The sequence below is a fragment of the Aulonocara stuartgranti genome (genome assembly GCF_965226115.1).
Source record: "Aulonocara stuartgranti genome assembly, chromosome: 13".
NCBI lineage: Eukaryota > Metazoa > Chordata > Actinopteri > Cichliformes > Cichlidae > Aulonocara > Aulonocara stuartgranti.
In genome coordinates, this window is record NC_138949.1 from 18,972,586 (window position 1) to 18,993,102 (window position 20,517).

Below are 20,517 nucleotides of genomic sequence, written 5' to 3' on the forward strand. Positions count from 1 at the left end.
TCTTAGCATTACGTGTATTTACACCGGTCCAGCAGGTGGCGGCAATGCACTTGTAAGTTGGTGTGCTATCCGCCCTTAAAAGCCACAAGAAGAAGAAGAAGCATCTCGAAGTGAAAGTGAATAATGTGGAGAAAAATAGTTTATATTTAAAAGCCTCGAACAAGGAACAAGCTTGTAAGTTACGCTTCTTTATTTGAATGACGACCGCACTGTTAGCTTATATAGGTTAATCCGAGCTACAGTAATCGAGGCTAACCTTCAGCATTTATAGCCAATCAAAGCTAAGTTAGCTAAAGATGCTGTGTTTTTGCAGTGCGCTCAGGGTAGTAAGATAAAGAAAAATCTGTCGTTTTAGCGTGAAAGTGACGTGTCAAATGAAGAAAATATGCTTGGCCAGCTCGTCGTAGCTTTGTTGGAGCTGTCAGCTGTGCGTTTTTTTTCGCGGTGTGCCGTCTTTGTCTGTAATTAATGCACATATATACAGGTAAAATGAACTGAATCTGTAACTTACTGTGAACATCTACCTACGACCATCTTCGCTGAAGTCTCAGAATGTAATAAGTGGACCAAAACACCTATTTAGGTCTTACTGTAGCTTCCAAACGGCACTAGGAATAAACAAAGTTTGTATTTCACTGTATTAGAAGTCCAGTTATACATACCAAGACCCGTGTATTTCTATTGTTTCTATGTTGTTGCTTACGAAGGCTGAATGTCATGTTTATTTCTGGTTTGTAAGGATTTCTTTGAACAGTTCTTTTAACTACTGTACAACATAAATCTGTAATCGCTTTAAAATACAAGAATTGGGTGCAAAAAATGAAGTGAATTTGGTTTTTTTCTAATCCACACCTGATCAAAAGTATATATACAAACTCAAATATATAAACACCCTTATTATTTTTTGGTTAGCTATTGATTTGAGATGAAGTTGAAGTATATGGAGATACTCCTCCAGTCCATGACGTTGTCAATGTGGACGTTGTCAATGTGGACGTTGTCAATGTGGACGTTGTCAATGTGGACGTTGTCAATGTGGACGTTGTCAATGTGGACGTTGATGCTGGCGTTCGAGTAGTCGACACTTCACGGGAGGCTTAGCCTTTGTAGTTCCAGGGTTATCACTGAACAACATCCTTACCAATTCCTCTCTAAAACTTTGGGTATATTTCCAGACGCTGGAAAACACACAGCCGCATAACTTGTACTTATGTACAGTTGTTTGAAGTAATTATCTTGCTGCACAATCATGCCACCCTGGAAAACTTCAAAGAAACCATTAAAAGCCTCAAATTACCCTGACATGCCAATGATGAGTGTATATAAACTGCCTTTTCTTACTGTGCCAGCATATTTACTTTCTTTCTCTCTAATACAGCTGGTTCTGATTAGTCTTGTATGACGTGTTAAACGTGGATGAAGTTATGGATTCTCAAACGAGGTAAAGTATCCAAGTTAACAGTTTGCTTGGTCTTGCATGATTAATTTCCAATGTACTGCTAATTAAAGAAGATATTGATGGAAAATGTGTGATTATGATAAAAGTATATTTTATGTTTTATTTTCTTTCTTTTTTGCAGCAGTTTAAATGCTGAGGTTAATCAAGAAGATGTAAAGAATGATGCTCCAAAAACTAACCTCACAGATGAAAGTGATGAACTCTGTTTTGAACCACAAACGTCTGACGCTACAGGATACAGTGCACAAACAGAGAACACGCATGATGATGTGTCTTCCCAGAATTTGATGGACTGTAGGTCTGCAGGTGACACGGATGAAGCTGTGCTCACGTGCAGCAAAAGTAACACAGCTCCAACACAGTGTTCTAATGGGCAGAAATCTAAGAGGCCCAGTTCACCAGGTCCTCACCCCTCTAAGACAACCTGTGTTGCTGCACACACTACCAATACAAAACTCCATCCCTGTCTTAGTTTTAGTTCCAAAAACCCAGTGTGTACCCCCATTGATGTGGAGATGCTCAGTCCTGATAGTCCAGTCTGTAAAACCATGTTCAACAACTCTGCAGACCAGGATTGTGATGGAGGTTTTTGTGCAGAGCGCTCTGCCTTTGCAAAGGCTCAGGTAATGGAATCTCAGCAGACTATCAAAGACTCTGATCCAGGAAGTTCAACCAAAGAAAGAGAACATCTTCCTGCAATCGGATCCGAGGATGCTGAAATAGCAGACCACAGTGGGTCATCTAATATGAGCCAGGACTTAATTGAAAGCCAGCCAGATGCAATTTTGCAAAGGTCCTTGGAAAGATTTTCACTACAACTTTTTTTTTTTTTTTTTTTTTTTGTGCCCTAATGCCATTATATTCATAATGTCCTTTAGTTAATCTGCTGTCTGCTTACCTGTTCTGCCTTTTTTCTGTATAGTGTTTCATGGCCATCACATAACATTGAGACAAAATGGCAGGGGACGCCCATAGATGAGCTGAACAGACTACCCCAGTGTGCCCCTCCTCTGTCCCACCTGAAATCAGCACCTCATCACACTGTCACAGTCAGGGTGAGTCAACAGCCACTTCTTCTTTTGTGGATCTTTGTATTTGCTAATACAGATATGTTCATGATGACCTGCTGAAGTTCAAACTAAGCATCAGAATGGGAAGAAAGGTTATTTAAGTGAATTTGAACGTGTCATGAATGTTGATGGCTGCTCTGTGTATTTCAGGCTATGGGGAATTAAAAAAAATGTTTTCCATCCAACATGCTTGAATATTTGTAATTCAAAAGTATTACTTTGGAAAAAAAAGACTCCTAAAGAAATAAAGCAATTTATTTAAATCACATTGCTGACTACCGAGCCTTGTTAACCTATGAGGCAGATTTTGTTTAACTCACCATAATTATCTGTTCAAATGTTATTCTAATAAAGGATGATGCAGAAGCTGATAGTAAACTAAGGTTGTTATTGCAAAAGGAATCTGCATTTCTTTGTTTGGCTGTAAGCCTATTAGTGTGTGTCATCCCCTCACCGATACCTGGGAGTCTCTCGAGAGCAGGTTTAGGACAGATGTGCACAGAGCATAGCAGCACCAGCTGTTTCAGGTGAACCAGGGGAATGTCTTCCTTTGTTACTGTCTCACTCTTTCAGTCTTTTAATACTTATGCTTATCTATTGGGATTTTCCTACACAGGCATCTCTGGGTTTTACAGAGAATAATGTGAAAAAGAGAAAATATTCAGTGAATGGCGGTTCTCTGGCTAATAAGGGCATGTCAGAGTTAAATGCCCAGAGATCTTCAGTCTCATAGGAAGCCAACAGTAACTCACATAACCGGTTGTTACAGGCAAAGTATGCAGAAGAGCAGCTCTGAATGCACAACATGTTGAACCATGAAGCAGACGGGTTACGGCAGCAACAGACCACACTAAGTGCAACTCCTGTCAGCTAAGAACAAGAAACTGAGGCTACAGTTAACATGGGCTCACTAAAATGATCCAATAGAAGATTGGAAAGACTTTGCCTGGTCTGACGAGTGTTGATTTGTACTGTGACATTCTGATGGTAGATTCAGAAGTTGAATTAAACTGCATAAAAACCTGGCTCCATCCTTCCTTGCATTAACTGTCCAGGCTGGTGGTGGTTGTAATAGTCTATGGGATATTTTCTAGGCACACTTTGGTACCAACTGAGGATTGTTTCAACATGACAGCCTACCTGAGTGTTGTTGCTGACTGAGTTTATCTATCTCTGAATGATCCCAGTGCACAGGCTATCATCTTTCTGTTTCCAGCAGGATAATGCATCATGCATCAATGTGTCATAAAGCTCAGATAATCTCAAACTGATTTCTTGAACATCACAATGAGTTCATTGTACTCAAATGACCTCCACAGTCACCAGATCTCAGTTCAACAGAGCACCTTTGGGACGTGGTGGAACAGGAGATTTGGATCGTGGCTGTACAGCCGACAAATCCGCAGCAACTGTGTGATGCTATTATATCAACATGGACCACAATGTTTGAGGAATATTTCCAGCACCTTGTTGAATCAATGCTACAGTAATTAAAGCAACTCAGAAGGCAAAAGGAGGTCCAACTCAGTACTAGCAAGGTGTACCTAATAAAGTGTCTGGTGAGTGTGTATCATCGCTTGATGAAATGTGTTTATATAAGAGAAAAGAAGACTGGGAGGATTGGCAAAGATGATGTGAAGAATGGCTCTTGAGATGCAGACAGGGTGAATGAGAATGAGAGAGACAGTGCTGGGCCGAGTGAAGCCGTCCTCCATGATCCCCTGAGGGGCACTTGTCAGTAGCAGTCCTATCAGACTATCCTCCACTGCTCGTCCCACAGGGACATAGTCAGTGCTGCTTTACTGCTACAACTTGCTCTTACCATCACCAAACACTGCCACAAAAACTAGATGCTGCCAATCACTAAATTCCAAGAATGAAAATGTATTTGTAATTAATTTTTTAATTAGATCTAATGTGTACACTGAAAACTGGTTGTCTTTTAGTTCATTACGCATCAAAGAAATGTATGACTTGAAAATATGTAATGCTTGTATTATTATTTTCTATGCGTTTACCTTTAGTGTGAGGCAATTAAAATGCCTTATACAAGATAAGCTTTTATAGAAATTTTAGTTTATTCTTTAATTTTTTACACTATCTACCAAGCCGTGCTCTAACTTTCAGGGGCTTTTAAAATAAACCAAAAGGCATTCTTTTAATGAGCAAAGGGAAAACGGTTAATTTCATCATAATTTCTCTAAAAACAACAGTAACCTGTAAAGAACATGTTTTCCTCTTGCATTTTTATTTCCCTGTTACAGACAGATCTCCTCAGGGAGGGAGAAGTCCCTGTCCCATACCCTACCAAGTTCAAGGATGCATGGGATGATTTGTCAGTGAAGATGCCCTGCTCTGAGAAGAATCTGTTTCCTATGGAGACCGAGGTATAATAGTTGTATAGCATCCCTCCATCCAGACATGCCATTTCAGTACAATAAAGTTAGTTACTGCAAGAACATTGATGTAAGAAAAGTTTGTATTTATTTATTTATTTTTTATGTTGTGTAGGATGGAAATGGCGTCCAAAGTCGATGGGACCTGATCCGCACTGCTTTGCAGAGGGGGTTCAAAAGTTGTCTGGATGTGAGGGTAAGAGATCAGAGACACTGGTTAGTCAAACCTAAAATATGGAAACCAAGCAGTTGAAACCCTGAAACACTTACACTCCTGTAAACTGTTTCAAAAAGCAGAAAAAATTTGTGTTGCCAGAGTTGCCAAACAAATGACCACAGTAGGCTTTTAAGTGTTTTACATAATATTGAAGAATTTCTGAGCATATTTGTTTCCAATTATATTGTGAAAGCAATGGCAAAGATACAAATCGTATTCCATAAGCAACCACATGGTGGCAGAGTTTGCATCAGTTGTATTTTACACCATTTATAAAACCAGATTTGTACTTTTGTGCGCAAATGTTACATTTTCAGTCTGACTTCTAACTTCTCATTCTTCTCTTCAGGATGCAATCCTTAGGTATAACACAGCCCATGCAAAGAAATGGGACTTCACTGCCCTGAACCTTCTTTGTACAGAGGTACGATGTTCAGTATACGACTGTTACCTGATGTTTATGGGCCTGTCTTGTACAAAAGAAAAGGCATAATATTAGCACAACTTCCTAATGGACTACTGAAAATGTTTTAATTCCAACAACTTGTCCTGTACAGACATGTTTGCTGAATATAGCAGAAATAAGAATCCTTTTATAAGATCTTTACCATGAAAAAAAACTCATAAAGATTTATTTGAATCTGATTGAGCCTTGTTGACTTGTAAGTCCCAGCAAAATTTAAGTCACCATGATTATCTGGTTAAATGTTAGTCTAATGAAGAATGAATCTAAAGCTGATAGTAAAGTAAAGTTGTTATCGCAAAGGGAATCTGCTTGTCTTTGTTTGACTGTAAGCCCATTAGTGTGTGTCATCCCCTCACGGTACCTGTGAGTCTCCCGGGAGCACATTTAGGACAGATGAGCACAGAGCATAGCAGCACCAGCTGTTTCAGGTGAACCAGGGGAATGTCTTCTTTTTTATTGTCTTCCTCTTTATCCTTTTAAACACTTCTTATCCTCTTTCCAGACAGTTAGGGGCTATAATTGCACTCGTGTTATGAGGATAACATTTTTAGATATGGGACAATGATTTCTTGTCATTCAATTTTACAAGATAACTTTTTAAAGTGTCAGCCCTTTTACAGAGTTTCTCTCCTTAGAGATTGTAGATAAAGTATGATCTTTATTACTTATTATGTCTACTGCACAGGCTGAAACTTTATATTTTAACTACACCAGCACCCAAAAGAGCCTAAAGATAGATGGCAAAGCAAATTCAATTTGAAGCCTAATTTTATAGCTACTTTTAGCATTTAGAAGCATTTGTTTTATTCCTAAATTCTTCCTGGGTATATCAATTAGGAACAGAATCGTTATAACAATGCAGTGTTCAGAATTAAGTGAGTGCTTGTGATATCTGGCACAGTCCAGCCAAATTGTTATTTAAACCTAATGCTTGTTCCCTCTCATCGTGGATTACTCAGCTAAATTTAGCCCATTCAGAATTGTTTTTTTCCTTCTCTCTGAGATATTTTCTTAGTAAGTCAGAAAGCTTGGCAGATCAATAGCTGTCTAAGCCTTTTTATAGCTTAATCCAATTTAATTAAAAGCCCCCATTAAGTCTGTAAGGATGCTAAGTAAGGCCAGGCAGTAAGTTGGTCTTCCCGGAAGCAATTTCATCAGCAACTCCAACTGCCTGCTCGCTGTCGTGACCACAGCAATTCCCCCACTTTTGTCATTTTTATGTTCCAAAGACATTTTATAAAGGCAAGCGGCGCTCACTAGAGAAGGACAAACCAGTGTTTAAATGACACAGTAGAAACCAGAATTTGATTACATAAGCCAGAGGTCCCCAACCCTTTTTGCGCCACGGACCGGTTTATCTCTGACAATATTTTCACAGACCGGCCTTTAAGGTGTCGTGGATAAATACAACAAAATAAAACCAGTGCTGGTACCCAAAACAAGGAGGATTTATTCATAAGACACGGGAAAAGACCCAGGGAAACTGAGTTAACGATAAAAACGTTTAAAGAATAATAAAAACCCTGAAAACCATAAATTTCACACCCGAGCCTCAACTCTCGTACCAAATGACTCACGGACTGGTTCCAGCCCGATACCAAACGACTCGGGTACGTGGCCTGGTTGTTGGGGACCGCTGACATAAGCAACAGTTAGCCAAGTGATGAATCCACCCACTAAATATTCTTGAATAGAAAGACGTAGGCACAGCACACCTGCTGGCTGTGACTGGTATCAAGCATTCAGACCTTCATGACAACACTTAAGCAGAAATGATTAACAGCTGTCTTTCTACGGCAGACCTGTTTCATGCAAAGCGATTTATTTGTTATGCACACTCTAATGTCGTGAAGAAACAAACGGTCAGCCATTCTATAACAGTGGCCAAACCAGCTGATTGATATAACAGTTTTCAGTGTCATATTTGTTTTTTGTGGTCATTACGAATGCTAACCACTGAACTTCTAAGCCAATACAACCTAATTAAATGTGGTGCAACATCTTGTATCACTGAGGTAAAATAGTGAAGGGATACGTGGCCCCTGGGCCTGTGACTGACAGTCCGCTCAGCATGTAATAGCCATTAGGTAAAAAAAAAAAAAAAAAAAAAAGAGGTTTCCAAATTAGGGCTTGTCTGTAAATTGTCTTAGTGTTTCTCCTCTGCCGAATGAAACTGTCACTGTGTCATTTTCTGACGAATGTCTGAGGGCTAAGCACAAACCCAGTCCGGGAGTACAGTACAGCTGATGTTTCAGTACACAAACATATATATAGCAGCAAGACAACAAGGCTGTTCCTCTCATTTTTGTGCGCTGTTGCTTGCTTGTTTGCTTCCGTCTCTCTCACTGTTAACAATGTCTTGAAATGTAGGGTTTGACACTAAATGTATTGGGGAAACACCCTTAGAAGAACTGTAAATTAAATAGTCAAATCAAGAGTTGTGAAGGTTGAGCTGCCAGAAAATTAAAATGACTTGTAAAGACTAGAATGTATGGAAGATCAATGTCTAATCGATCACTATGCTATGAAGCACTAAATCCTGACTGCCCTGATGAAACTTGGTCTGTCATATTTATGGATGTGAAATGTATAGTTTGTGTGTCCACCCTAACCTTGTGGTGAGCTGCTCTAGCTGTGGAAAAGGGGGAAGGGGGGGGGGGGGGGTTGTCTTTCTGCCCTCATCCTGCCGCATCACCAGCTACCATCTATTAGTCCCACAGGAGCGCTTTATGATGTCTGCCAGCTCATTACTCCTGACAGCATTTAGTCAGACCTGCTCTGCAGCCATATAAATGCCCCTGGCCAAATCAACCACCAAAGACTTCCTGTGGAAAATCAAGCCACCCTGCCACTCTCTCCACAATTGGTCATTTGCATTTGCTCCCAGAAGATCCATTTAATCAGCACAAGCTCCCCTGCTTACCTTGATAGAATAAGGCATGTGATTGATGACAGTGACATTCGAAGCCAATACACTCATAAATGATTGCGTTGTAAATCTGGGGCGTATGATGGAATAACTGGGTGTTTATTTTAGGGGGAATTGCAGATGGATGCTGAGGTAAGCTTCAAGCTGAAGTATGGATGCCTCAGCTGTGGCGAGCTCATTCCTAGATTGATGGTAGTTTCTTTGGAAAAGGGTTCTGTGTAGTGAACGCCTCTGCAGCATTTCTGTTTCTGTGGTTTTTTTTCACTGTTGAAGTTTAAGTATTATTGATATCTGAGTAGTGGGAGTTCATTCTATAACAACAATAAACTGAAACTTGAGTTTTTATTGTTGGATATGAGAGAAAATTGCGTAGATATTGCTTACTGTTGTACGTTTATGACCTCTGACTTGCTGTAAAGCTGTTTTTAGACCATGTCAAGTTAATCAAACAGTTGGCTCATCCTCAGATTTTCAGTTACATCCTGGGTCCTGGGCTTAAGAAAACAATACTAAACCTTAAAAAATGGCACGTTTAAAATTGAGGGAAAATGAACAACAAATGCACAAAACAAGGAATAATTTATGGCTCTTTTTTAATTGCATGAAACCCGTGCATCATTTCTTTTGTTAATATTCAATGAGGAAAGCAATGCGTGGAAAATTTATTTTATTTTATTTATAAAATTTAACACACATCAACAATGTGTGACATATGTGGGTTTAGGTTAATTTGAGCCTTAATTAGCCCTATGCATGAATTCGCATGTGTATGGTTGTCTGTCCTTGTTAGCTCTGTGACAGACTGGCGACCGGGCTACGATGTATCCTGTGTCTCACACTTGGGCAGTTGTGATAAGCTCCAGCCCCTTGGACACTGAACTAGATAAGGGGAAGAAAATGGATGGATTGATGTTAAAACTCATATTTATTACATGAATGAGTTGTTCCAGTATATTTGTTGAAAGTGCAACAAATGAAGACGTAGCTTCTTAGCTTGTACTTATACATAAAAAAGACAGATTTTGTTTTTTGTTTGGACAAAAACAAGTCAAAATCATGCTCAAGTCAATGAGCAGAAAATGTAAAGCACAAAAACAAGCACTGGTTTGATTCTTAAATAAATAACAAAAAGTTAGGTTTTTTTTCTCCATTTGTTAAGAGAAATCTGTGGTGTGACAAAACAATATGTCAACTTACATATAATCAGTCACTCTGACTGCTGGCTCCGAGTAACTGACTGCCTAAGTAGGCAGTCAGCTCGACACATATCTCATTTAACAATACTTAAGCTTACATGTATTTTTTTTTTGTCTTTTCAGTGTCTTGAACATTGTGAGGTACAGCAACTGTTTGATACCGTACTACCTGCTATGGTTGATCTTGCACTTAAAGCTCCTCGGCTGTGCACAATGGTAGGTTTTGATTGTTGTCTGTATTTATACCAAATTATTTATTTTAAGGGCTTTGGAAATGTGTAAAGGTCAGGCATTACTAATGAAAGTAGCAGTGTTTAAGGTATGCAGGAAGACGAATAAAAGTGTGGTAAGTTAGCAGGACGGGTTAGATGGTGCATCAACTTATGAGTTACAACTCGCAGCTAATGAATCCAACTCTTTGGTCCATATCAGGAACTGCTTCATTAGAAAAGAGGACTGGGAGAGGAGAGGTCCATGTTCTGCCATCCATTTCATGTGCTATGCTTTTGCACTTAGGAAACTCCACTTACTTTTTGTGAATTCGGTGCACTAAGTTGGGACTTCTGAATTTTAAAATGCAGTCTATCGCTTTAGATTTCCACAAGTATTCCTGTTCCAAGCAAGACACATTGGTAGTGTGGGTTTGAAATCGGCCGCTTTGAACCCCAGAAGGCCTTTTTGCAGTTCACATTACATGGAGATCCATGTCAGAGTTCTTTTAAATGTCATGTCCATTTGTCCTTGTTTCCCTCTTCTGTCATCAATTTTAGCTATCTGAGAATTACAGGATTGGTATTTTTGTAATCACGTTATCTATTTCAGTCTTCAGTATAATTTAATAAAGAGAATTCAGCTCCCACTGCGGGATAGGGGAATCCCTCTAGTTCCTGTTTACGTTGAGAGCCAGGGGCAGAGGTTTAAGTATTATCCACTTTAACTAGAGGATGGAGTTTCTGTTACAAATTCCATTTTAAAGGGCATTATTTGCAGATATTGAATAATGAAGCTTTCTGACTCTCTCAGCTGTGTTTGGCAGTATTAAGCGTCAAGCCTAATATTTATATGTGCGTTATTAGAGCTGGTATTGATCTGCTAACTGGGCAGCCTTGGGAGGCTCTTTAGCCTTAATCAGTGAAGATGGATGGGCCCTGTGTGCCTGACTGAACAAACCTGGGGGAGAGCAAGAGAACTGGGACCTTAATTGCTACCACCCATTTAGCTAATGGAACTCTCAGTGTTTGCTAGATTGCTAAACTAATTATCTATCCTCATTAGCTCTTTAGCCTACACCACTAAACCCATATTACTTTGTCTGTTTTTTTCTGCATCTGTCTTTGTTACTGTAATCCCTTCTCTTACTTTTTGCTTTGTCACTGTAGCATTGGCATTGTATCATCAAATCACTGATTGGATTTTTTGATTTTTCTGTTTTTTTCTCTATTTACAGCCAATTCCTTTACTTAAGTCAAGGATGAATCAGTCTCTGACCCTTTCTCAGGAGCAAATAGCCTGTCTTTTGGCCAACGCCTTCTTCTGCACATTCCCTCGACGCAACTCCCGCAAGTCCGAGTATGGCAATTATCCTGAGATCAACTTCTACAGGTGAAAGCACACAAAACAAAAGAAATCACCAGCAGCCTGCTGTTATTAGTATTTTATACAAAAAAAGGTTTTCCCCTTTAGTGCCCACAATGTTGCTTTGTAAGCCTTTATTTAGAGCAGGACAGAGGACGTCTAAGGTGATTGAACCCTGTTGCTGTTCTACCCTATAACTGAGGATCAAATCCGTCCCTCAGTATCTATAATACATATCAGTAATAGGTTTTTTCTTATAAATTTCAGCTATCTGCCTCAGTGTGATTGTTTTGAGCGACTCTGTTTTTAATGATCCTACCATTCAAATTAAACTAACATCCATCAGGGGGCACTACTGCCTTGAAAACCCTTAATAGATGAATTGTTTTGTTTTTACTTACTTTCTGTTCATATTGTTTCTTGCACATTCAGTGTCGAAATTTACCTTGGCTGCAGTGGTTGGAAAAACAATGAACTGATTTCTGTATGAATGGAGCCACGGTTTGTCATTTGTTTTTAGTTGTTATATTGCAGTTTGTGGTGTAACTGCAAATATCATGTTATCGATTTGAGGATGGGGCTGTGGGCTGAGGATCTTTCTCCATGTTATACCCCATGCGTGGGAGGGAGATCCCAGTAGGAGTGTTAAATTGGAGTTCTTTCTTACAACCTACTCAAAACCAGTGGTGTGTTAAGAAAGCATGGGTTAGCTAATGGAAACAAATTGTTATAATAGACTGTTTTAAAGTGAACACTTGTCTGCTTGTCTGTGTGTCACTGGCTTCTCATAACTTGAAGTGTCACTTTATTTGTTCTAAAAAAAAAAGGAAGTCATGCAACTTTATAGCCTAAACGTATAACAATGATGTGCTGTTGTGCTTTTGCTCCAAACATAACAGGTGTGAAGTGTAGGTGACAGCTGACATTGTAAAGATATAGCAGGTTAAAGTAAACTGCCAGTCTAAATATCTTACTTTCTTACTTACTTTCTTTTTAAGATCTACCTAAATGGAGAGAACGTAATTTTCCACCTTAAAAGAATAAAAACTATTTTTTAAAACGAATTCGGCTTAATGACCGATGATTTTATGTCACAGTGAAGCATCCCTCATCCATAATTCACATGATTCTCTATTCCTTCCTATTGCACTCAATGATCGCCTAATAGGCTTTCAACCAAATTTTGTTTCTCATTTTATGAGCAGTAACCTGTGAATTGTGATGGATCTCTACCTGGATGAGCTACTACGCCATTGATCTGGTTTATCCTATTACAGATGTGGTTACATTTATCTAAGTCACGTCTTCTGTTTATAGTGGCTGTTGTTTTTCCGGAAGTGTATTTAGAAGTTTATCTGAATTGAAAATGATTTTTACTGTTGTGTTTTCCTGCCCAATGTTTTGTTTTGAGTATTGGTAACAAGAAAGAAGAATTTATGTGAAACAGGACAAGAACTGTGGATGACATATGAATTATGACACAAAGCAAAGTTTTGTGTATAACAGAACATAAGAAACTATTACAAAAAGCAAAACTTGTCTGAGTGTGAAAAGTTATGACATGATGACTATGAACAGGTAGCTAATTGAATCGGATAGGCATTTTTTCCAAGTATTTTTCCCCCATTTGATAGTGGCTAGAAAGTTGACATATTGTTTATAGGTGAGAATGGCTGGTAACAGAGTTATAATTAGATTTTATTACATGCTTTGCAACTTCATGTTTGGACAGTAAGTGCCTCTGTATATCCTGAACACTGTCCAGACAATACCTCAACTCAATTTTCCCCTATTTCCATGAGGCCCTTCTCCTCATTAGTGACATTTGCAATACCTTAGGGTTGTTGCCTGACACACTGAAGGCGTTGGTTCGGTAATACCTTATAATGAGTTCCCATATTCTTTGCAGAACATGAACATTTAGTGCTATGAATTTTGACATTCTCTGCTATCTACATGGGCTCTAATTGCTGGTCATTTTCAGATGGAACAAATAAATTTTTCAGTTTATTGTATACGCTGCCTCTTGCTTTATTGATATACTGCTGCCAAATATCAACATTTGTATTCATTTTAGGCGTTTAATGGATTCCCGCTCCAGTTTGACTCACCAGAGTGACTAGTTCATCGCTCGTCATGGTGGTGTTTGTCAAAATAAATTGGAAAATAAATGAACTTGCTGTGGAGAAAAAGAAATTCAAAGGTGGAAAATGGATATTATTAAAATGGAATAATCTTAGCATAACACACAAAATCTGCCCACAAACAACTCTTTCATGTTCAGGAGTTGAACAATCAAAATGGGCACACAGGTACATCTTTGACCCCTGATGGTTCTTATCTGTATCTGATACCATGATGCCATGACATTGCCTAGCAACTAGCTGCTAACAGGTTAAAATGACCCATTGGTAACATTTATGTGTAGACTGTGAAACAATGTAGAAGTGCCTTAAAGCCTCCATTCTATCTGAAAGCCACCAGATGGCGATAGCTGTAGTTGACAAAAAAAGACTTCTGGTCCTGTAGAATTCTACGAAAGAGCGGCTTTCTGATCTGACCTTTGTAAACACTGTTGATCTGAGTTTATGGCCTCAGTCACTCATTTTTTGATCATATTGAATAAAAATTCATTTGAATTTGTAAATCTTCATTATATTATGTTTTAAAACTGGAGGCTTATCTGTGCTATGAAAACACATGTTTACTGGCTAATAGACTGTTAATCACAAGTCATTATCCAATGAGTGTGCGTTTTCACAGTCAGATGCAAGGCAATAGCAGAAACACTCAATTTCATCTTTCAGTCGAATTCCATTTGGTTTTTTTTTATATAAGGCTAAATTACCACAACAGTCACCTGAAGGTGCTTTATATTGCCAGGTAAACCCCCATAATAATACAGGGAAAACTGCAAACAGTCAGACCATTCCCTATGAGCAAGCACTTGGCGACAGTGGGGGGAGAAAAACAGCCATCTGGTTCGACCAGTTGAGGGTGAATGAAGAGAAAATGTGGAAGAGAGCCAGAGATCTTCAAAACAGGACTTCAGCAACCATGGGCTGAATCCACCTTTTATACTGTCTATATATTTATTCCCTTTATCATCTTATAAAAGCACAATATGATTTGAATTCAGGCAATAACATCTCATTCATATCAATATAACTTGATTTATGCATCTTAGACTATATAGACAAAGTACTGGTCACCTACACATCACATCTACAGGAGCTGCTTGACAGTGGAAACTTATGCCATGAAGCTTCTGCTGCACAGTTTTTGTACTAATGTCAGTGCCAGCGGAGGTTTGCACTGTAGTTACTGAGTCAGCAGAGTGTTGGGAACCACTTTGCGCCCCAGCACTTGGTGATCCCACTCTGTAGCTTTACATAGTCTCCTGCTATCTGCATGAATTCCTAAATATTTCTTGTTGTTATAGTATTATACAGCAAATAACTCCCTCCTCTAGTTCAGAGTATTATGCATCTGCTCTGTCTTTAAGGTTCGATAGAATTATTTTACAAATCCTGTCATCCTACTAATTATCTTTGATTTGGTCCATATAACCTTCAGCTGCCTTATTTTATCTAAACCATAATTGCACTTTCAGTGTCATCTGTGTGTCATCTGTTTGAGGGCACGATATCTGTGTCTGTAATGATGTAAGTATTGATTTTAGTTGCAGCGTTGGCTGTTTCAGACCACTTGGGTCTGCCTTCACTGTCAGTATTTCTGCCTAGAGCAAAATACAGGAAAGGCCAAGAGAGGAGGAAAAAAGTCTTTGTGTTTCTGAGGAAACGAGACGAGACAACCGCTGCAGTCTAAAATGGGTCCTGGATCGTTACACGCCCTCCCCTTCTCGCAGTAATTGAGGGAGTGTCCGTCACTTAGCTTATCGGTTACACTAACGCTCTGTCTTGGGCAAACAGAGCAGCAAGCAATCTGCTGATTGCTGTTTTGGCAGAACTGTCGAGATTTGTCCTCTGTTAAGTGATGGATAGATTCAAGGAAGAGGATAGAAAGCAGAAGACTTGTCATTTTATGGCTTTTCTTTTCCTGGGTTTGAGAAGAAAATGACATAGGGAATTCCAATAAAAGTTTGGTCAACAATGAAGGCTCATTAGTAAGAAATAAATACCTGTTTTTGTTTTTAAGTCATTGTGAGATGGTCTACCTTGTTTGCAAGAAAATAGCTGAACAGGTTATGGCAAAACTGTCAGAAATATTGTCTCCATATGCACTTTATGCAGTAGGTACGGTTATAGACGACAAGAACCAACTAATTACTGTCCTTAAATGAAAATTGCTGCAGTATATTTTGTAACAAAATCCTTCATAATTAGTAGTCCTTCTTTCTCAAGTGCGGTATAATTTGTGGCTATACTGTAAATCCCACTGTAATTTACTTGTTTCACTTACACTTTCTCATAGTAATGTTGTCCTCCAGGATACATTATGCCAAATTAACACTGACTAAAGGAACTGATGGGGTGAAGGGGTTCACAGAGGATGAGTAAGGTGCTGTGTAAGAAAATAGTGTAGAGAAAACCAAAACTGACATGAAAAAATTATCTTAAATAAATAGCTTTTTTTTTCTTTACTCACAGTAAGGCTTTTAGCAAATTACCTTTTCATTTAATTTGTTCCCTCTGTTTTTATTTCTTTACCGGTCTGAGCAGAAAGTGGTGGGAGGGAGAGATGCTGAACTATGGTTAGTCATCAGCTTAGGTCGCTTTTAATGGAGGGAGTGTACTAGAATGGGGGTGATTTAAGCTTTCCATCCAATGCTCTCTCCATCCCTCCACCCTAGTTTAATAGTAACTGAAAAACTGAAACGGGGCCTCAGGCAGTGCCGTTGTATGAAGGATGAGGGTAGATGGGAGAGACATCATGCCAGTTTGAAAGCGTGACTTCACTCATGTTCCTGTTGTGCAGTGAGCTTTAGATAATAAATGAGTGAAACATTAATGCCTCTCATCTTCTAAAATGTAACACATTATTTAATGTCAAAAATACAGGTGCTATTATAAAGTTTTGGAACTTGCCCCATAAAAATCTAAAATTAGACCTGAATTAGATTTGGCTTCATGTTCCATCGTAGATATTCTGGAAAGGTTATGCTTTCAGCATTGCTGTGGAAGTGTTGCTGTGATGACTTGCACTTCTACATCCCCTCCCGTTGGTCTACTGGATAGTTGGCTGGATAGCACAATGCCAAGTGTCACCATTCAATTTGTTTGACTGTTTATATGCCTGAACGGCATACAGACACTACTTTGAAGGGGAGATACTGTACATTTTACTCTTTTTTTCAGAAGTTGTATAAACCTTTTCATGTAGTGTTTTAAATTAAGTGTTTTTTAACTCAGACATGCATTTTCTTTTGGTTTCAGGTTGTTTGAAGGTCCTTCACCAAGAAAAATTGAGAAATTGAAAACTCTGCTGTGTTACTTCAGGAGAGTTACACAGACTAGTAAGCAATGAAAATAACTAACATAATGTTGTAGAAGTTGTTGCGCTTCCCTGTGTCTTTCAGTTGAATAACCTTTTGTCTGCTTTATTTTTAAGCACCCAAGGGTCTTGTTACATTTACAAGACAAACACTAAACAATCCACCAGACTGGGAAAGGTAATAATTACTTCTCTGGTTCCTTATGAACATAATAAACTAATGAAGTGCATTTAAAATAAATTATTTTGCTATTCATGGCATACTCTGTCCAAAACAAATAGTATATTCTGCATTCTGTGAAGGCATATAATTGTTGTAGGGGAGTAATTGTTATTTTAACAGGAAGTAAAACCCTGAAATTCTATCAAAGTTTCACTAAATCTTTCCTGAATAACTCTGAAGTGTGTTGATTTTGTCTGAGTGGGATAGTGACCATCAACTCCTCATAGCTTCTTTGGTGCTCATGTGCACAGATAATTGCCATTATATAAATTCCTACAATGAAAGTAGTAGTAGGACAGTGTTTTTAAAGGGTGGATTTGAAAGAGTAAAGGGCCCCAATGTGGATGAGAAGTCCACATGAATGTTGAAGTGTTTGTAATCGTTGGGTTTTTTTTCTCCCCTTTTTTTTGTCCAGCTCTCAGACTCAGCTGACACGCCTGCATATCACTTGTGAAGGGACAATTGAGGAACATGGATATGGAATGCTCCAGGTAGGAATGTTTTACCACACACTAAGCACACAGTTTTACCTCTGACTTCAGTAATTAAATACTTTCATGTCATCCATGTCTTGTTAAAAATATCCAAAGCACTTCTTAACAGCATCTTTTCTCTTTTAATGTGAGAATTTTAATTTTAAATACAAATAGTATTCTGCAGTTTTTTACTGTGGTTACACCTAATGAGTATGATTCTGTCAATCAGTCTATTTTTCTTGCTTAAAAAGTAAAAATATGACCTTCAGCTTTAAACCAGTTGTATGATTTTTGTGCATATCAATGCAAGTTATTGAATCTCTGTCTGCAGTGACTCACCCCATCTTCTTACCCCCCTTGTTGTTTCTGTGTAGCTGCCGCATTAATTTTACTCTAGTTGACAGCTGATGTATACACATGAGTAGCTCCGAGTGGCAAGGGTGGAGGAGAGGACCCTGGAGTGGGGGATGAGGGAGAAGGAGGCACACAGAGACAAAGATGACGTCGGGGATCCATCTCACTGGGGTGACCCAGTGAGCTTGGAGTCCTGTAGGCGGATTGATGGCTACCTCAGCAGGCTGGATATTGGTTGTGTGTTGAGTTTTGATAGGGCAGAGCGAGCTGTCATCCTGTCGGGAGGTGAGATTGAAGGGTGGGGGGTGAGGTTAGGGGTAAACCAGTGAAGGTGAGGAGTTGAGTGGCTGGTTAGAAAACATACACAAACCCACTGTCACACAGATTGACGTAGCTGTGGGCCACTGAGCAGAACCTTCACCCCTGACAAGCTGTTTAAATATCCGCATTGTGATTTGAATGGGATGTTCTCTTATGCGTGCCACAAAAACAAGATCTGGTCTTTCAAGGCATGAAGCTCAAGCACCACACTGAAAATACTTCCCCAAAGAAGCATGAGTCCTAGAAATAAGCACAAACATATCGGTTATTGGTATGGATTTATCTTATTTCAACAAATCCCTGGGCTGTTTTTTAAAATTTTATTTCTTGGACTCTATTCAGTGTAGATCTTGAACTTTGTGGGTAACAGAGAGGATTTTGAAATGTGGAAAATGTCATTAATATCAGTCCAGACTAGGGATGGGTATAGTTTAGTTTTTATCCGATACCGGTGCCAAATCGGTACTTTTGAAACGGTGCCGGTGCTCAAACGGTGCTCAAACCGGTGCTTAAAGAATGGAAAAAACACAAACTTTGTCCTAAACCTCTCATGTTTAACTGTTTTCCACTTTTTCTTTGGTCATTTTAGCCCTTTTAGCCAGGGTGAAGGGAGTATCTGCCATCAAACAAGAGGACAGCCGCATGTAGCTATGATGATGTTTGCTAGTTCACCTTACGTGCATTAATGTAATAACGTGGTTAGCCTACTCAATGTAAATTAGCTACTCACGCAGAGAAGAACGGCTGCTGCTGCCACCATCATCCGTCATCATTTCTGCTACACTGGCAGGGCTAGGGGCCAGGACTCTCCTCTTCGTGTTTTTGGGGGATGTTGCATAACAGGTAACCCACCCGCAGTACATGTGCTCGGTGTGAGGTCTCGCAGCAAGCTATCAAATACGGCGCATTTCTGGGCTTTTAAAAAAAACGCTATGCGTCACCAGGTGTTTCATCGGATTTCAGGTGTTACCTCCTTTGACAGTATCACAGTATCAGCTTAAAGCACTTGTTGCAGGCTGCTGAGTTTGCATATTTTGCTGTGAAGTACAGCCAGACTTTTGACCGCTTCGCCTTGGACATTTTTAATCTGTAGCTCTGCTCTAACAGAACGTACGTACCTGGGCCCGCCTACTATCCTCAGAAACGTAAAATGATTGGCTAGAATCTAAAGTGTATCACAGCTCAGGAAAAAAAAAGCACCGAAATAAAGCACCGAAATGTGCGCTGCTTTTCGGTCTGGTTACTACCGTTTATGTCAGAACCGGTACCCATCCCTAGTCCAGACTGTTATTTTGGTCATTTCATATCATTATATATGTATTTTTTTTAGCTGGATTGGGTTGAAGTTTTTTAAGACTGAAAAACATGGTCATGTGACTGCAAAAGAAGCCTGACTCATCACCACTCCACCACCGTGCTTGACATGGTTTGAGGTGTTTCTGCTGAGAAGCTGTGTTGGTTTCATCAAACATGTCCAAAGGACATTGTTCAAGAAGTCTTGGTGTTTGTTCAGATCCAACTTGGCAAACCTACACTGTGCTGCCATGTTCTTTGCAGAGAGAGAGAAGAGGGTTTCCCTTGGCAACCCTTCCATACTATTGTCTTTTTCTAATTGTATTGTCATGAACTTTCATTTTTAACATGGTAGCTGAGGCCTGTAGAATCAGAGCTGTAGCACTTTTCTTTTCTTTACCTGACTGTATATTGATTCTCAGGGTTTGTGACTTTAGATTGTGACACTAGGAGTTGGTGTCAAATTGGTTTGGTTGTAGTTTTTGACATAACTCAAATATGTTGTTCAGTCTTAAAAATTTCAGATGGACAAGTCCTTTACTTTTAGTAAGTTATAAAAGATGCAACTGGATAAAACGCAGATAAAGTTGGCAGACTGCTGAACAGCAATGACCTTTTATTGGCCGGTTCCTTTTTCTCTTTGTTGAATAAACACTGAATAGATAATGAATAGTGAGGCCTCTTAGAAAATGCAAAACTCAGACATGTGGGAAATCTGCACACATTCATGCACTGTAGATTTGAAGTACATCTTTAGACTTCATGGGTTGTGTTCTGTTACAATTTCCTGATTGGATTATTTCCATGCAGGAAGGATCATTGCAATGATCTTTATAGATTTATCTGATATAAATGGCCACAGTGGACAAAAGGATAGATAATGAGACACTAATTGAAGTATTTGTTTAAATAACAGGAGTGACAGTGACAGAATTTCACAAATTCTCTCATTTATACTGATAGGTCAAAGGGCAGTATGTCATACCGTACATGTCATGTCATGCAACAAACCAAATAGAAATCTGTATTTTTTTTAAATAAATGTTAATTTCAAGTTTGAGGCCAAACAAATGTCCTTCTTTTTTTCT

The 20,517-nt window shown here is 39.1% G+C and overlaps 1 protein-coding gene across 2 annotated transcripts in view; it reads left to right on the forward strand.

Annotated features, from left to right (window-relative positions):
- The first annotated feature begins 38 nt into the window (after positions 1 to 38).
- parga (poly (ADP-ribose) glycohydrolase a) overlaps positions 39 to 20,517 on the forward strand; it is a 28,219-nt gene continuing 7,740 nt past the window's right edge. Inside the window, exons 1-12 of one of the 2 annotated variants that reach the window (XM_082556506.1) lie at positions 39 to 174; positions 1,379 to 1,441; positions 1,584 to 2,252; positions 2,382 to 2,514; positions 4,794 to 4,916; positions 5,041 to 5,121; positions 5,492 to 5,566; positions 9,857 to 9,949; positions 11,181 to 11,335; positions 16,705 to 16,784; positions 16,880 to 16,940; positions 17,401 to 17,476. In XM_082556506.1, coding sequence (XP_082412632.1) covers positions 1,425 to 1,441; positions 1,584 to 2,252; positions 2,382 to 2,514; positions 4,794 to 4,916; positions 5,041 to 5,121; positions 5,492 to 5,566; positions 9,857 to 9,949; positions 11,181 to 11,335; positions 16,705 to 16,784; positions 16,880 to 16,940; positions 17,401 to 17,476 — 1,563 coding nt within the window. In that variant the 5' untranslated portion in view covers positions 39 to 174; positions 1,379 to 1,424. Of the gene's footprint in view, positions 175 to 1,378; positions 1,442 to 1,580; positions 2,253 to 2,381; positions 2,515 to 4,793; positions 4,917 to 5,040; positions 5,122 to 5,491; positions 5,567 to 9,856; positions 9,950 to 11,180; positions 11,336 to 16,704; positions 16,785 to 16,879; positions 16,941 to 17,400; positions 17,477 to 20,517 lie in introns of both variants that reach the window. The other variant, XM_082556505.1, reaches the window with a different exon arrangement.